This window comes from Sorex araneus, chromosome 6 (genome assembly GCF_027595985.1).
Source record: "Sorex araneus isolate mSorAra2 chromosome 6, mSorAra2.pri, whole genome shotgun sequence".
NCBI classification, from domain to species: domain Eukaryota; kingdom Metazoa; phylum Chordata; class Mammalia; order Eulipotyphla; family Soricidae; genus Sorex; species Sorex araneus.
In genome coordinates this window covers 65080744-65096789 of record NC_073307.1, presented here as the reverse complement: position 1 = coordinate 65096789, position 16046 = coordinate 65080744, and the positions used below count along the sequence as shown (strand labels likewise).

At 39.7% G+C, this 16046-nt stretch overlaps 1 protein-coding gene across 3 annotated transcripts in view; it reads right to left on the bottom strand.

Moving 5' to 3' along the window:
* The window catches only part of SLC38A1 (solute carrier family 38 member 1), a 117365-nt gene that overhangs the window by 72077 nt on the left and 29242 nt on the right, over positions 1-16046 (bottom strand). For all 3 annotated transcript variants that reach the window (XM_055141108.1, XM_055141109.1, XM_055141107.1), the window contains exons 2-3: positions 9070-9181; positions 3751-3967 (exon numbers count right to left, since the gene is read on the bottom strand). In XM_055141108.1, coding sequence (XP_054997083.1) covers positions 3751-3872 — 122 coding nt within the window. In that variant the 5' untranslated portion in view covers positions 3873-3967; positions 9070-9181. The remainder of the gene's footprint in view (positions 1-3750; positions 3968-9069; positions 9182-16046) is intronic.

Genomic DNA, 16046 nt, shown 5'->3' with positions numbered 1-16046 from the left:
GAACAGAAACTTTTCCAAGAAAGAGATACGAATGGCTAAAAGGTACATGAAAAAATGCTCTGCATCACTAGTCATCAGGGAGATGCAGATCAAAACTACCATGAGATACCACCTCACACCACAGAGAATGGCACACATCCAAAAGAGCAAAAGCAACTGCTGTTGGAGAGAATGCGAGGAGAAAGGGAACCTTCTACACTGCTGGTGGGAATGCCGACTGGTCCAGCCCCTTTGGAAAACAATATGGATGCTTCTCAAAAAATTAGAAATTGAGCTTTCATTTGATCCAGCAATACCACTTCTGGGAATATATCCTGGAGAAACAAAAAAGTATAGTCGAAGTGACATCTGCACTTATATGTTCATCGCAGCACTGTTTACGATAGCCAGAATCTGGAAAAAAGCTGAGTGCCCGAGAACAGATGACTGGTTAAAGAAACTTTGATACATCTATACAATGAAATACTATGCAGCTGTTAGAAAAGGTGAAGTCATGAACTTTGCATACAAGTGGATCAACATGGAAAGTATCATGCTAAGTGAAATGAGCCAGAAAGAGAGGGACAGGCATAGAAAGATTGTACTCATCTGTGGAATATAAAATAACAGAATAGGAGACTTACATCCAAGAAAATTTGTATATAATGCCAGGATGTTGGCTCCATAGCTTAGAAGCAGGCCTCAAATGTTGGTGGAAAGTCATCCCAGATAGAGATGGGAGCACCAAGTAAAATGTGATTGGAGATCCTGCGCAGGGAGGGAGATGCGTGCTGAAAGTAGACTAGAGACTGAACACGATGGTCACTCAAGGCCTCTGTTGCAAACCACAACACCCAAAAGGAGAGGGAGAGAACAAATTGGAATGCCCTGCCACAGAGACGGGGTGGGGTGGGGAGGATGGGATGGGGGGTGGGAGGGATACTGGGTTCATTGGTGGTGGAGAATGGACACTGGTGGAGGGATGGGCTCTTGAACATTGCATGAGGGAAAAACAAGCACAAAAATGTATGAATCTGTAACTGTACCCTCACTGTGACTCACTAAAAATTTTTTTAATTAAAAAATAAAATAAATAAAAAAGAAATTGTGATATTATGAATTGTGACATAATGAATCGAAATATTCATTTTGATAAGTTTCGGAGGGCATTTCCATTGGACATTAAAATGTCAATTGCATGGTGTAATGGACATTTCAAAAGGCTTTGCTGTTCCAGGTACAGATTTCTATGACTACAATTTCAAATTATGGCATGAAACAAAACTGAATTGGTAGGTGTCCTTATGCTCAAATGAGCCTTCTCTATTTTTTTTTTTGCTTTTTTTGGGTCACATCCGGCGATGCACAGGGGTTACTCCTGGCTCTGCACTCAGGAATCACCCCTGGCGGTGCTCAGGGGACCATATGGGATGCTGGGAATCGAACCCGGGTCTGCCGCGTGCAAGGCAAACGCCCTGCCCGCTGTGCTATCACTCCATCCCCAAGCCTTCTCTATTTTTAACCAAACTTTAAAAAGTGATTCTTACAGTATTGTGGCTGGAATGTTTTCAAGCAGTTATTAGTTAAAAGCCAAGTAATCAGAGGACATTTGTTTTCAATATTATCTCTAATGGCCAAAAAGAAGGGCATTTTCCTGCAGATCACCGCTTTAGATACACTTAGCTGCAGATAACTAGGCCTGTCTTTCTACCTTCAGTGTGAGAAGGATGCACAGGAGTGAGAGGTAGGTAGCTGAAGCTTTCCTGATGAAGGATCTTGTTTTATTTTAATTACCCGTTTGGCTTCATGCTATATTTAGGGGCATTTCTCTAGGGGTGAGGGGACTTGGGCCACAAGTGGCTCTGTGCTCAGGGTCCCTCCTGGTGGTGCTGAGGCCACACGTGGTGCCAGGGCTCACACTGGAGCTGGACACTTGCAAAGTAATTGCCTTACCCCTTGAACACTGTCTCTAGACTATAATATGTTTTTAATTTTAATTGACCCAGAACCAAAAATGAAGCAAAAGGCATGAGCTAACCCACACCTAGGGAAGGTTTGTGACATTTCGGGGCACTTGAGAAAACAGGAGATTTGACAACCTTCTGAGAGCCAAAACTGAACCCGTGAAAAAGATTCAGAATCAGAACGGCTCATGGCTGCTCCAGAAGACACTGAAACAATTGCACGAGGAAAAAAATTTCCATTGTAGCTTTATAACCCCACAAGTGAAATTAAGTGGGAAAGGGAAAATGGCATTATGACAAGTGCAACCCCCCAGAAATTTGCCTAGAATGCAACTTTTCCCTGGAAGATAGTAGGGGGTGTGCTCCACCAAAGCAAGACAGAGAATCTGGAAGGAAGGAAAGAGCAAGTCAAGAAACGGGTGTGCTAAGGCGGGAGCAAGGCACCTGAGAACTTGTAGCCAGAATGACAACCGACTGGAAACATGGTGCCTGAGAAGGCATCTATCACCAAGACCAGATGCCCACTGCCTTCCAGCCTGTCTCACTTCAGAAAGAAATGATGCTGACCCAGGCTAGCCCAGGCTCAGCTGCTCACCTCAACTTGGCTGGCCATGAGAGTGCTGAGGAGGCCCCTGCCCTCCAGTTTAGGACAGCACCCTCTTTTCCCCCCGTCCCACAGTGGTCAGCAGTCCTTCCCGCTTCTGCTGGAAATTCGTCCACATACACACTGGGGCCCGGCCTCGAGGAGCCCTGAGTTTTCAGGGTTCACTGTGTTGTCTTGATCTGCTGACTTTCCCACCGGTTCTCTCAGAAACTCGGGCTGAAAGCAAACTAAGTTCAGCCTCAAGTAAGGATGCATACTACCCTTCCTTCACACGTAGGCTCAGAAACTGCTGCTCTCTTTGAGAATGGAACAGTCTTTTAGATCTCTTAGATAGGAGAAGATATGTTCCTCCCTGTGTGTGATGAGAGGGGTCTGGGATCTCTCAGGGACTAGGTGATGGCCTGGCCCTTGTGTGCCACTGAAGTTACCACTACTGCACTTCACTGTCACCCTTGAAACTGCACAGGCATTTTGTGCCCTCACATATAGGACACTAAAACATTTTTTTAAAAACATTCAGCTTAACTAGAAACTCTGTTAAAGAGCTTGCAGAGCCTATCAACGTGGCAGTTTGTTCTAGCTTTATTCAGAAAGGACCTGGCCAGTTCTTCATTAATTGAATAATCCCATTTTTAAGTGTTTGCTTTGCATGTGCCATGCCTAAAGTTTCTAAGTCCAGGGTCTCTCTGGTCTAGTTTCTTCAGAGAAGAAATGCCTTCCTTGATTTCTGCTGGGGTCAGGCCATGGCTTTGTAAGTTCTATTATGGGCTTAATGCCAACTCTACACCACTCTCCATAGTCCAGGAGGATATTGGTAAATACAATTTTCATTATTTCTTAATTAAAATATGAATAAGATTAGATATTAGATGTCTACATATTCATATTTAGATATGTGACATGCTCAAATTCCAATAGTCTAATTCATAAGCACAGAGAATTGACTGGTTTGGAGTCAATGTATTTATACACTTTTTTAGATTCAATTGAAAGATTTGAAAGGATGAATAAATTATTTTCCTATTTTCTTCATTTGCTATTGCAGACTGTGCCCAACAGATGTCACATATGAAATTCAAATTACTTCTTCAAATAGAACATAACTTTAGCAATAAATAATTCAAGAGAATAACTGAAAACAAGAATAATATTTTAGGACTATTTCTTTCATTTGATAGTAATTGTTAGTGGAAAAATACTCACCTGTTTATCTGGCCATTTTCTACCTCAGTGAACTCATTGGAGTCGTTGCTAACATTATCATCTTCAGGCACTGTCATGTTTTGCAACTCAGTTAATTCGAGTCCACTTTTGAAATGCATCATGGTTAAAAATTATCTGCAGTCAAAAACTGTACCAAATTATCCTGTACTGAGTGTATTTACAAATGGATAGTAACAAGAATATTAGCTCGATGCCCCTAAAATGCAACAAAACAAGAAATAAATATATGAATTACACTACTGATTAAAAATAAGTAATTATAAGTAAACAGTTAATTACATTTATATAACATTTTTGTTCTGCTGCTTTATTTATTAAAGTAATATCTGCCCATTAAACCATTAACTTTTCTAAATTTTCCTACATTTTAAACTATAAAATGATTCATTTCTCATAGTCTTTATGTTCACACAGGACTACCATGTCAGCTGCAGGAAATTAAACCCATTTTATGAATAAAACAGTGTGGTCAAAATTAAAGTGATTCAGTTCTTTTAATGTGAAGGATCAGAGGACATACATTTACTGGACACAGACTGCATGGGTATAAAAGCACTTCACATTTAGCAATCTCCATGTAATAAAACGCAAATCCTCAATGGCACTATAAGGTCAAGCAGCAAAGGACAAACCTATTTTGAAATATAGGCAAACATTTTATCCATCAATTGCAAGAGATTTACCGATCAATCCCTCAGTGAAATTGCTGTCTATGTGGGAATTAGGGAATTAAAAACTCATACTCAAAGGATTTGCATCAAGCTGCTTGAAATTACATTTCCTCATCAGAAACGGAAGACTTGCAGAGTTGGACCACTTGGATGACTTTGATTTACATAACTGAGGTGCCACCAAGAAGGGAGGTGAAGAGTTTCAGACACAATATAACAAATTAAAAAGCGTGTGGCAGAGAAGCACCTTCAAAGCCAAGGCCTCTAACCGGGACTCACCAGGATGATTACAGTGAAGCCACTGCGCCCAGGTGGTGCAGAAGCCTGCCAATGAGATTTTTAACTATTTTTTCTGGTTTTATTTATTTATTTATTTATTTATTTATTTATTTTGATTAGTGAATCACCGTGAGGTACAGTTACAAACTTATGAACTCTCATGTTTGCATTTGGTTTACATCCCTCCACCAGTGCCCATCATCCCCCACCTATGTTCCCAGTATCCCTCCCACCAGCCCCACCCCATCCTCCACCACTCCACCCTGCCTCTGCGGCAGGGAATTCCCTTTTGTTCTCTCTCCTGTTGGGTGTTGTAGTTTGCAGCAGAGGTGGCCTTCACGTTCGGTCTATAGTCTACTTTTGGTACACAGCTTTCAATCTGAACAGGTCCTCCCAACATTCTCTACTTGGTGTTCCCTTCTCTATCTCTGCTGCCTTTTCCCCCAGCATGTGAGGCCAGTTTCCAAGCTGTGGGGCAGACCTCCTGGTTCTTATCTCTACTACTCCTGGGTGTTAGTGTCCCATTCTGCTACTTTACATTCCACATGAGTGTGATCTTTCTATGTCTGTCTCTTTCTTCCTGACTCAATGAGACTTTTTAACCTTCTGTGGTAAACCTCCTTGGAGAGTTTGATATTCTATCTGATCCTGAATTCCATACAATAACTTGGGCACTGGATGGCTGAGAGCCGCCTCCCCAGGCCCGTCCATAGCATGGCGTTTGACTGGTGAAGGACTGAGGAATGAAGAAACAGGAACCGGGCCAGTCAGTAGTCTGTTTATTTCTCTCTCTTCCCCGTGTAGTCCGATCTCTCCATTTATAGGCAGAGATAACCTGCCTGTTTTGGTCATAGTTCTAGTCATCAGAGTTCCACCATCCTAGTCCCCTCGTAGACCTCAAAGTCCTCCCCTTCCTTATATCTTCTTCCTCGTCTTTTCGTAGTCTCATAGTCCTCTACTTCCAGTCATTGTCATCATCTAGCTTTCCTTCTAGTTCCAGTCTGCATTCTCCTCTTCGTCTTTAACATCTGTCATCAGCTTTCTAGTCCCCAATGTCTAGTTTTCAGTGTCTAGTCTTCAGCATCTGGTCCTCGACATCTTCAACAACTCTTGCAAAGTCTAATCTTCAGCATCTTCAACATCTCGTCTTCAGCATCTAGTCTTCAATGCCTCGCCCCCCAACGTCTAGCTCCTGCTTACCCCTCACAGCCTAGTTATACAGACATCACGAGGATGGGGATGCAAAGGTGGGGTTAGGCATTATCATAACAACAAAGAGATGCAAAGTCTCTCCTTTAGGAGATTAACTCAAGGGTAAAATATCTGAGGATTCAGCACTCCAGATTTCTAGGAGACCTGCTCAAGGGCAGGATTCCATCCAGGATATACTGCTTTCTCCTTTCCTCAGCTAGTAATCCATTTAAACAGTCATAGTAAATTTATTTCTTATAACATTTCTAGTAGGGGCTGGAGTGATAGCACAGCGGGTAGGGCGTTTGCCTTACACGCAGCCAATCTGGGTTCGATTCCAACGTCCCTCTTGGATAACCCAGTAAGCTACCGAGAGTATCCCGCCCGCACGGCAGAGCCTGGCAAGCTACCCGCAGCATATTCAATATGCCAAAAACAGTAACAACAAATCTCACAATGGAGATGTTACTGGTGCCTGCTCGAGCAAATCGATGAACAATGGGAGGATAGTGCTGCAGTGCAATATTTCTAGCAATATCATTTTGTATGAACAAATATAGAGATATATTAAGCTTAAAGGTTGGTTCTTCCTGGGGACACATCACTACATATTCCATGCCATAGTCCTCAGGCCAGGTTAGTCTTTCCTAACCCCAGCAGGGTCCTTATTCAGTTACTTCTTTTTGGGTCATGACAGAGTTTATCCATGACCGTGTTCTTAACTTATAGTTAAGTAATATGGTGCTTGGTTTGGCCCATTTTGATGTCAGGGTAGCTCACAGATTGCCCTGGGTCCATCCAGTTCCTTGTCAGGATCCTGTTCTTAGAGTGCTAGGAAATAAGGGAAACTGAGGCTTAAGTCAAGTAAATATGGATGCCCAGGAGTAAACATTATTTTGGAGTCAATTAACTCCCATGTTACATAGCATAGCATCAACTGTCTTCCTGTGTCTATACAATAAATAGACCATGCAAATGACTTAAAGGAAAGAGAAAAGCAATATAGGATTATTAGTGATGATGGAATTGGGTGTGCCTCAGCTACACTGCTGTGGGAGTGGCTCAATTTACCTTAAGCTCCCTGGGGGAGAAGCAAGGACAATCCAATGTTATCCAACAAATAACTATTGTCTAATTGAGTCAAAACTCCAAAGTACCTCTTGATGAATCCTAATGATACCAAGAATTGTCTTGCTAACTGGTAATATTATCAGGGGTTATAGAAAGTACTGCATTATAACACTGTTTTTCTTCAGGAATTTTATTCCTCTTCCCAATATCTACACCACACATTATTTCCTTTTCATAGACCATGTGTGTGTGTGTTGTGTGAGTGTGTGTGGTGGTATTGGGGATATGGATAGGTCACCTTGTTGCAAGATTTATGTTATAAAGCCAATTGGGGGATGTCTTTAGTCAGAGTAGTACTGCAAGAGACCCAGCCATCTCTAATTGCTTCTAGTGTTTTCACAGAACAGCAATATGTATATATGTATGTATATATATATTGTATACATATATATATATAAAACTTGTCTTTATTTTGCAAAAATCAAAGTGAATTAAAATGTATGTACCTCATTCTGACACACTGACTCCATTTGATGGAAAGTACTAACAAAGGCTACACTGAGCAAGAGAAATCTTGCCACACAGGCTCTTTTATGTGACTCCCTCTGAGAAAGAATACTGAAGTGACAGAATAAAGATTGGCAGGAAGTTGAGTCAGTAGATTGCATTTTCCATCTGTATTAAAGAGGATTTAAATAAAGTTCTGGGGGGAGTCTTTCACTCCACAAATCAGCAGGAAATAGGGCTCTAGAAATAATTTCTGAAGAAAGTTGATGAATAATAAAGTTGGGTTCTTTTATTTTACTTAAACTTTCATAACAAAGATATGTGTATGTGTATATGGATGTACATATAAATAACACATACAACCATAATAACCATTTAAAGAAAAAAAAGGAATGAAAAATTAAAACGGACAGAATAGAAGAAGTCTTTGAAAGAGGAAGTTAAAAAGTATCAGTACTGGAAAATACCAGTAGTAAACTAATACAGATTAATTCTTTTCTTTTGGTTCAAGCAGAAACTACTTTTTCTTTTTTCAATTCTGGAATATAGAATTCCAAGATCAAGGTTTCAGCAAGCTTTTTTTCTACCGGAGGCTTTTCTCTGACGTGTATATAGCTGTTTTCTCACTGTTCTCACACGATCCTTCTGTCTTAATATCTTCTTATATAGAATCAATTTTTATTGTTATTAAACTACCTAAAATTTAACTTTTTCTTGAAAATGAACATTGAAAAATAGGGAAAATTAGAAGTTAGTGATATCTGAAATTAAAATAAAGACCATACTTAGAAGATATTATCCATTCCTTCAATCTTATCTTTAGTGTGAAGTGATGTATGGATTTAAAAAACCTTGAAAATTATGAAATTCAGAGTCCTGAGGTAGTTTTATAGAAAATCATATTTTGATTGAAAAAGAAAAAAATGTTACTTTGATTCTAACATATGCTCACTAAAATTTTTTTAGAACAGACACGGAAAGAAATTCCTCCACCCAAATGGGCCACTATGAGATTCAGATGTATTTCTATTCTCCTATTTTCCTTTCTTTTCCTCTCCCTTTTCGTTGGTTGTTTTGAGGCCACACCCAGCGGTGCTCGGGTTATTCCTGGTTCTGCACTCAGGGGACTATTTGGGGTGCCAGTGATCGAATCATATAATTATTGCTCCAGCCCCTCCACTCCCCTTTTAACTCTTAATTTTAATCAATACTAAAATATATATAATTTTAGAATGCTTTTAACCTAGCTTTTCATGTAGCACTACATTAAGTATTTTGAAAAAGCATATTAGCTCCTTAATAAAACATATAGGCTTTTTTTTTTTTTTTTTTTGCTTTTTGGGTCACACCTGGCAGTGCACAAGGGTTACTCCTGGCTCTGCACTCAGGAATCACCCCTGGCGGTGCTCAGGGGACCATATGGGATGCTGGGAATCGAACCCGGGTTGGCCGTGTGCAAGGCAAATGCCCTACCCGCTGTGCTATTGCTCCAGCCCCAAAACATATAGGCTTTTAAAGAAAAACTAAAAAATACAGTTTTGCAAATACAGGAGCCAACAAATAAAGAGAGAATTCTTACCTGTTATCTCAGCAAATGGAGATGACCAATATTGATATACTGGAGTTTTACCCAGAAGGGTTTTCCTATGCACATAGGTATAGTGCCTGGCACATAATAGGCACTCAACTATCTGTTAAGAAAAAACATGAGTACAAATTAAAAACAGGTCATATTTATTTTAGGTTTTTTTTTTGAGCCATACCTAGAGGTGTCCAGACCTCACTCCTGGAGATGATCATGAGAGAGCAGACAATGTATGGTTGGTGCCAGGGAGCAAACCAGCTCCAGCTCCTTGGAAGCAAATACCTTATCAGCTTTACTATCTTCTCCAGCTCCGAAAATATGTACAGATTTTTAAAAATAGAAACCACTTTTTAGAGTTTTCAAAAAATATTTCCAGTTAACAACACATGGTCTTCTTTTATTTTTACTTTTAAAAGAATTTAATTCACACAAAATATATTCTTCAATCATAACAGAATTAAACTAAAAATCAATAACAAAAATATGGTAAAAAATGAAATACATCGAAATTAAACTTAGAAATTATATTCCTATTCCATGGATTAAAGAGAAAATAAACTTTTCATGAAGAATAAAAAATACTTTAAATATATGAAACAAAATTTTTTAGAGAAAAATTCATAGTATCAAAAATTTCCCCTTTACATAGAATACTTATGAATGAATAATCTAAATCTCCACACTTCAAGAACCTAAAAAAGGAAAGCGTACAATAAGCCCCCTTTAAGAAGAAAAACAAAAAAAAATTGAACTAAAATTGAAAAATTAAAACAGAAAAGAGAAAATCAATGAAATAAAATATTTTTGAAATGTCAATAACACATCAGCAAACCTCTAATAAGACTAAAATAGAAAAAAAGAAATAAAACAAGTGATCAGTATCAGAACTGAAACTGAAGCACTCACTATAAATATGGCTCTGAATATTAGAAGGATCATGAAGAATGTTATGAACATAAGTTCAAAATCATGGCAGTTCCTTAAAGACTGTAAACTGGGGCTAGGGATGTGTATTCAAAGCAAATACATGCCTTGCCTATGTCAAGCCCTGGGTTCAGTTCCAATTGCGCAGAAAAAAGAAAGAAAAGAGAAGAGAAACTATAAACTACCAAAGGTTATACGAAATAAAACAGACAACCTTAAGTATCCTAAAGCAATTATTTCCAACAGAGAAATAAAAGCTGTTTTAAAATATATATTTTATAATTGAAAAACAATGTATGAATTCAAAATTTATGAAACTAAAAGAATGATGATCACGTGGCAAGATTTAGTATCTTGAAAGTAAAAATTGTCCCCATTCTTCTTTGCCAATTTCTTTTGTGTTTTGTGCATCTTACTATTTCGGAGTAAGAGCTTCTTTTCCTTTTATAGAAGTTCCCTTCATATTTCTTGGAAGGGCAGTTCAGTGATAATTTTTTTTATTTATAGTGATAGGTTTTCCATTTAACTGCTGTTCTCTGAAAAACACATTTCTAAATTTAAGTGATTGACTAGCTATGTTCCAGGTGAGGCTCAAAGTCACAACCTCAGCATGGCTCACAAGCTTGTGAGTACAGCGCACTGACCGACTGTGCCACTGGAGCCACACTGGCTGTTGTTTTTATTAAATTAGTGACTTGGTTCCTTGTGTTCTAACTGTCAAAGGAGATGGGACAAGAGTCAGATCCTCTTAATGTGGTTGCAAAGATTTAACCAGACTATATATTATAATGGGCTGGAGCAATAGCACAATAGCATTTGCCTAGCATGCGGTTGACCCAGGTTCGATTCTTCTGCCCCTCTCGGAGAGCCCGGCAAGCTAGCGAGAGTATCTCGCCCACACAGCAGAGCCTGGCAAGCTACCCATGGCATATTCAATATGCCAAAAACAGTAACAACAAGTCTCACAACAGAGACGTTACTGGTGCCCACCAGAGCAAATTGATGAGCAACGGGATGACAGTGACAGTGACAGAACTAACTATGTAGAATCTTTGTGGTTACAGGTCTTTTCAATTCATTACTTTGTATGCATCATTCCACACTTCCTTCTGGCCTGCTGGTTACGTGAAGAAATCTGCATATAGGTTTATGAGGGTTACCTTATATATGAATCTGTTTTTGTTTTGCTGTCTTTAGAGTTTTTGTTTTATATTCAATTTTTGCCAATTTAATTATGATAAGTCTTGCTGTACATGTTGGATTATTTAATTGGAACTCTGAGGTTCTTGGTTCCAGGTATCTCTTCCTCAGTGAGTAAATAATTAGTTCTTGCGGGGCTGGAGAGAGCACAGCAGGTAGGGAGCCTGCCATGCATGTGGTCAGCCTGGTTTGATGCCCCGGCATCCCATACGGTCCCTAAGAACTCCACGAGTAACTCCTGGGTGTAGTGCCAGGAGAAACCCCTGAGCATCACCAGTGTGCACCTCCATCCCTCAAAATGAAAATTAGTTCTTGAGCCAGAAATTTAGTACAGGGCTGGCTAACGCTATTTCAATCTCTGGTACTGCATATGGTTCCCCAAGTGCCACAGAGGACACTGCTAAGCAGAGCCAGGCCCAGGAAAAGCACTGAACATCGCTGGGTGTGACCAAAAATTCAAGTGCGTGTGTATCTGTGTGTGTGTGTGTGTGCATGTGTGTAAAAGTTCCCTCAGCTATTATTTCTTCCAGTAAGATTTCTGCCACTGTCCTCTGCCCTGTGCCATCTTGGACCCGATCCCTTGTAGCAGATGATTCAAGCACAAGTGTTAGTGCCCACCTCCATGCTGGACTACATTTAGATGGATGGCAAACACCCCTGGCTCCTCCTTGGGTCATATGGGACCAGCACCCCTGCGACTCTCCAGTTTCAGCAAAAGCTGCCCCAAACCTTTCACGGTATGCTCCACCACTGCACTTCCTCTAATTTAAAGCTAGTGAAGATTTCCAAAGTTCTAAACCCAAACCATTTTGAAACTCCTCCCCGACCCAGCCCTTCGGGGTCTTACATGCAGAGGCACCCCTGCCCTCGACGTTCCAACCCAGGTCAAGCCACAGCAGCTGCCTTATCAGACCCCGAATCCTCTTTACCAGGGCCGTGATTATGAAACATGCAATGGGACAAAGAAAACTCCAAGGAAATTAGTTTTTAAGGCACAAGCGGTCAGAAGTCCAGGGGTGCTTTAAAGCTCATCAAAATTCTTGACAGAATTATAAGACACCATTATAATCTCAGAACAACAGTCTTCATGATGGTAGAAGAAACAAAGGCAACTCCAGTAGAGATATAGAATCAACTCCATGAAAAACAGATGCAAATGCTAAAGAATACGTTGAAATGCAATAGAAAAGCAACTTAAAAAGAACTGGAGAGATAATACACAGAGGGTAGGGTGTTTGCCCTGATGCGGCCAACCCAGATTTGGTTCCCTGAAACCCACATGCCCCCTTAATACCATTTGGAGTAACTTCTGAGTGCAGAGCCCCTAAGCACCACCAGGAATGGCTCAGAAATAAAGCAAAAGGAGTGGGGATTGGAAGAAAACTCAATGGAGAAAAGTGCAAAATATGTAATGAATAACAACAACAAAAAAAATCTTCAAATCACAGGAATACCTGAGGGAGAGGAAAATAAGAAAGAGGAAGAAATACTAGTGTAAGAAATAATAGTCAAAATCTTCCCCAATCACTGGAGAGAGGTCTATACACAGATTCAAGAGGCCCTAAGAGTACCAAATAAACTGTACCTAATAGAACAACACCAAGACACATTTAATCAAAATGAGAACCAAACTAAGATTAGAGATTACTTAAAGTGGCAAGAGAGAAGCAAAATCTAAAATACACAAGGGAAAGAAAATAAACTCACAATAGATCTCTCATGTGAAACCATACATAGAAATAAGACAATGGAGTGATACTGAAAAACCTCTAGCCTAGGATCCTTTACCCCGTAAAGCTGTCATTCTGATCTCAGTGAGGGATTAAAACATTTTCAGGCAAACAAGGGCTCACAACATTTTCTATATCTAATCCAGCCCTGCAATGACTACTGAAAGATCTCTGATTGAAAAAATAACCTCTAAGGAGTAAAATAACCAAAATCACCACTGAAAAATCATGAGAAACTTCCCTCCATATCAATGGTTTCCATAAATATCAATGGACTAAACTCTCCCATCAAAAGGCAGAGAATGACTGGATGGATTAGGAAACTGGATGGATTATTTGCTCTTACAGGACAAACACATACAGATGTGTTGTCACAGGATAAATGCAGGCTCAGGATGAAAAGATAAAAACTGTTACACAACCAATGGCCAACCAGAAATAAAACGAAATGAAAAGCTGAGACAGCCACATTTATATAAGACAAAATAACATTCCATCTAAAAAAGGTTATTAGAGATAGGATGGACACCACTGGTTAAGGAAACAGTAGATCAAGATGTACTAACTCATAAACACTTACATGCCAGGTTAAGAAGCAGCAAAGTACATTAAACTCACAGATTTAAAGAAACACACTGATGGAAACACAGTAGCAGTAGGAGGCTTCAACTCTCCATTTTTACCATTAAACACACTTATCAGTGAAGATACAAGAGCACTAAATGAGGAATCACAAGATTACAGGGTCCTCCATCCTCAAAAAAACAAATACATATTTTTCTTTAGTGTACATGAAACATTCTCCAGGATTGATCAGATACCAGGGCATAAATATATGCAAATCACGAATCACGAAAATCCCGTTAATCACCGATTTCTCGGGCGGGCTCAGTAACCTCTCATTTCATCCTTTCCCTGAGATCTTAGAAGTCTATCTCGAGTTGGTGCTCCCAAGGATGTTGAACTGGGGGCTCTTTCAGGGTCAGAGGAATGAGACCCAGCTTGTTCCTGGATTTAGCATATGAATACACCATGGGAAGCTTGCAAGGCTGTCCCATGTGGGCAGGAAACTCTCAGAAGCTTGCCAGTTTCTCCCAGAGGGAGAAGTAGGCTAAAGATATCGCTTCTGAGAGCTTGCTTTTAAGTCTCTCTCTGGATGTTGGCCGTTGGTGGGATTACACACACCTGGGTTCCTCTGCCGGTACCTTCATGCATGAGGCCTGTCCGAACGTGTGGAGAGGGGCCTCGAGCATGGCTGTAGCTAGGTTCCGGTGGTCTTCGGCTGCCGGGAGCTCTGTTCAGGGTGGGGAGGGAAGCTGGAGCCCATCCCCTCCAAGGGACCCCGGGGAAGACAGCCAGGCGTGCGGGCAAGAGACTCTATTACATATATTTGTAATATATGCAAATTTACAAATTTAGAAATCATATCAAGCACCCTCTCAGACCACAATGCAATGAAAAAAAGATGGGGAAAAAAACTTCAATGCCTGGAAGCTGAACAAAATGTTGCTGAATAATAACTCCATCAAAAAAGAAATAAAAGAAAATTTTAGACCAGGCTTCCCTGATGAATATTGATGCAAAAGTCCTCAACAAAATTTTAGTGTATCAATTCCAAAAACATATCAAAAAATCAAACACTGGGCTGGAGCCTTAATACAGTGGATAGGGTGCTTGCTTCGCACGCAGCCAACCTGGGTTCAATTCCTGGCATCCTAACCAGTCCTCTGAGCACCAACAGAAGTAATTCCTGAGCACAGAGCCAGGAGCAACCCCTGAGCATCTCCACATGTGGCACAAAAGCTAAAAGTAAATAAATAAAAATCACACATCATGATTAGGTAGGATTCATTCCAGGGATGCAAGGATGGTTCAACATAAGAGAATTAACATATCACATCAATAAAAGATAAAAATCATATGATATCAATCAATGCAGAGATATATTTTAACAAAAACCAACACCCATTGATTATATATATAAAAAAAACATTTTAACAAAATAGGGTTGGAAGGAACCTTCCTCATTATAGACAGTAATGGCCATCTCTAACAAATTCACAGGCAGTATCATTCTCAATGGTTAAAAAAAAAAGGAAGCATTTCTTCTAAGATCAGGTACAGAGCAAGGAAGGTCACTATCTTTACTTTTATTCAAAATATTAGAAGTCCTAGGAATAGCAATCAGACAAGATAAAGAAATCAAAGGGACCAAAATCGAAAAAAAATCAAATTATTGCCCTGTATATGATATGATATTTAGGTACATATATAAAAGACCCTTAAGTGTCCACTGATAGGTTCCTAGAAACAATAAACTAATACAGCAAAGTAGACAGCTATAAAGTCAACGTGTAAAAATCTGGCACATTCCTATGTGCAAGTAATAAACTAGAAGAGAAAGAGATCAAAAAGTCTATTCCATTCAAAATAGTGTGCAATATCATCAAGTACCTAGGAATCACTTAACAAAAGATGTGAAAAAACTGTACTCTGAAAACTATACGCTACTTTTGAAAAAGATAAACCTTAGGAAATGGAAATATATTTAATATTCCTGGACTGTAGGAATCAATGTTGTCAAAATGACAATCCAACCTAAATTATTGAATTCAATGCAATCCCCATCCAAATTCAGATGACATTCTTCAAAGATTTAGAACAGTCAATAGTAAAGTTTTTATGGACTCATCACACTCAGAACAGCCAAAGAAATCGGGCAGTATCTCATTACCTAACCTGAAATTATATATAAAACTAGAGTAATCAAAACAGCATGAGGAGGTCTACTAGGTCATACTAGAGTGAGGAGGTCTAACCCTCTCTGACCAATGGGTTAGAATCAAGTACCCAAAGACAAATCCCCAAATCTATAGTCAACTAATTTTCCTCAGAGGAGTTGAGTATGTGAAGTGGAGTAATGATAGGTGGTGGGAAATGTACACTGGTGGAGGAATGGGTGTTGGAACATTGTGTGACTGAAACCTGATCATAAACAGCTTTGTAACTGTGCATCGCAAGGTTCTAATTAAAAAAGAAAAGCCTCTTCATCAAATGGTGTTGGGGAGCCAGAGCACAGAGTGTAGGGCACTGGCCTTGCATGCGGCCAATGCACTG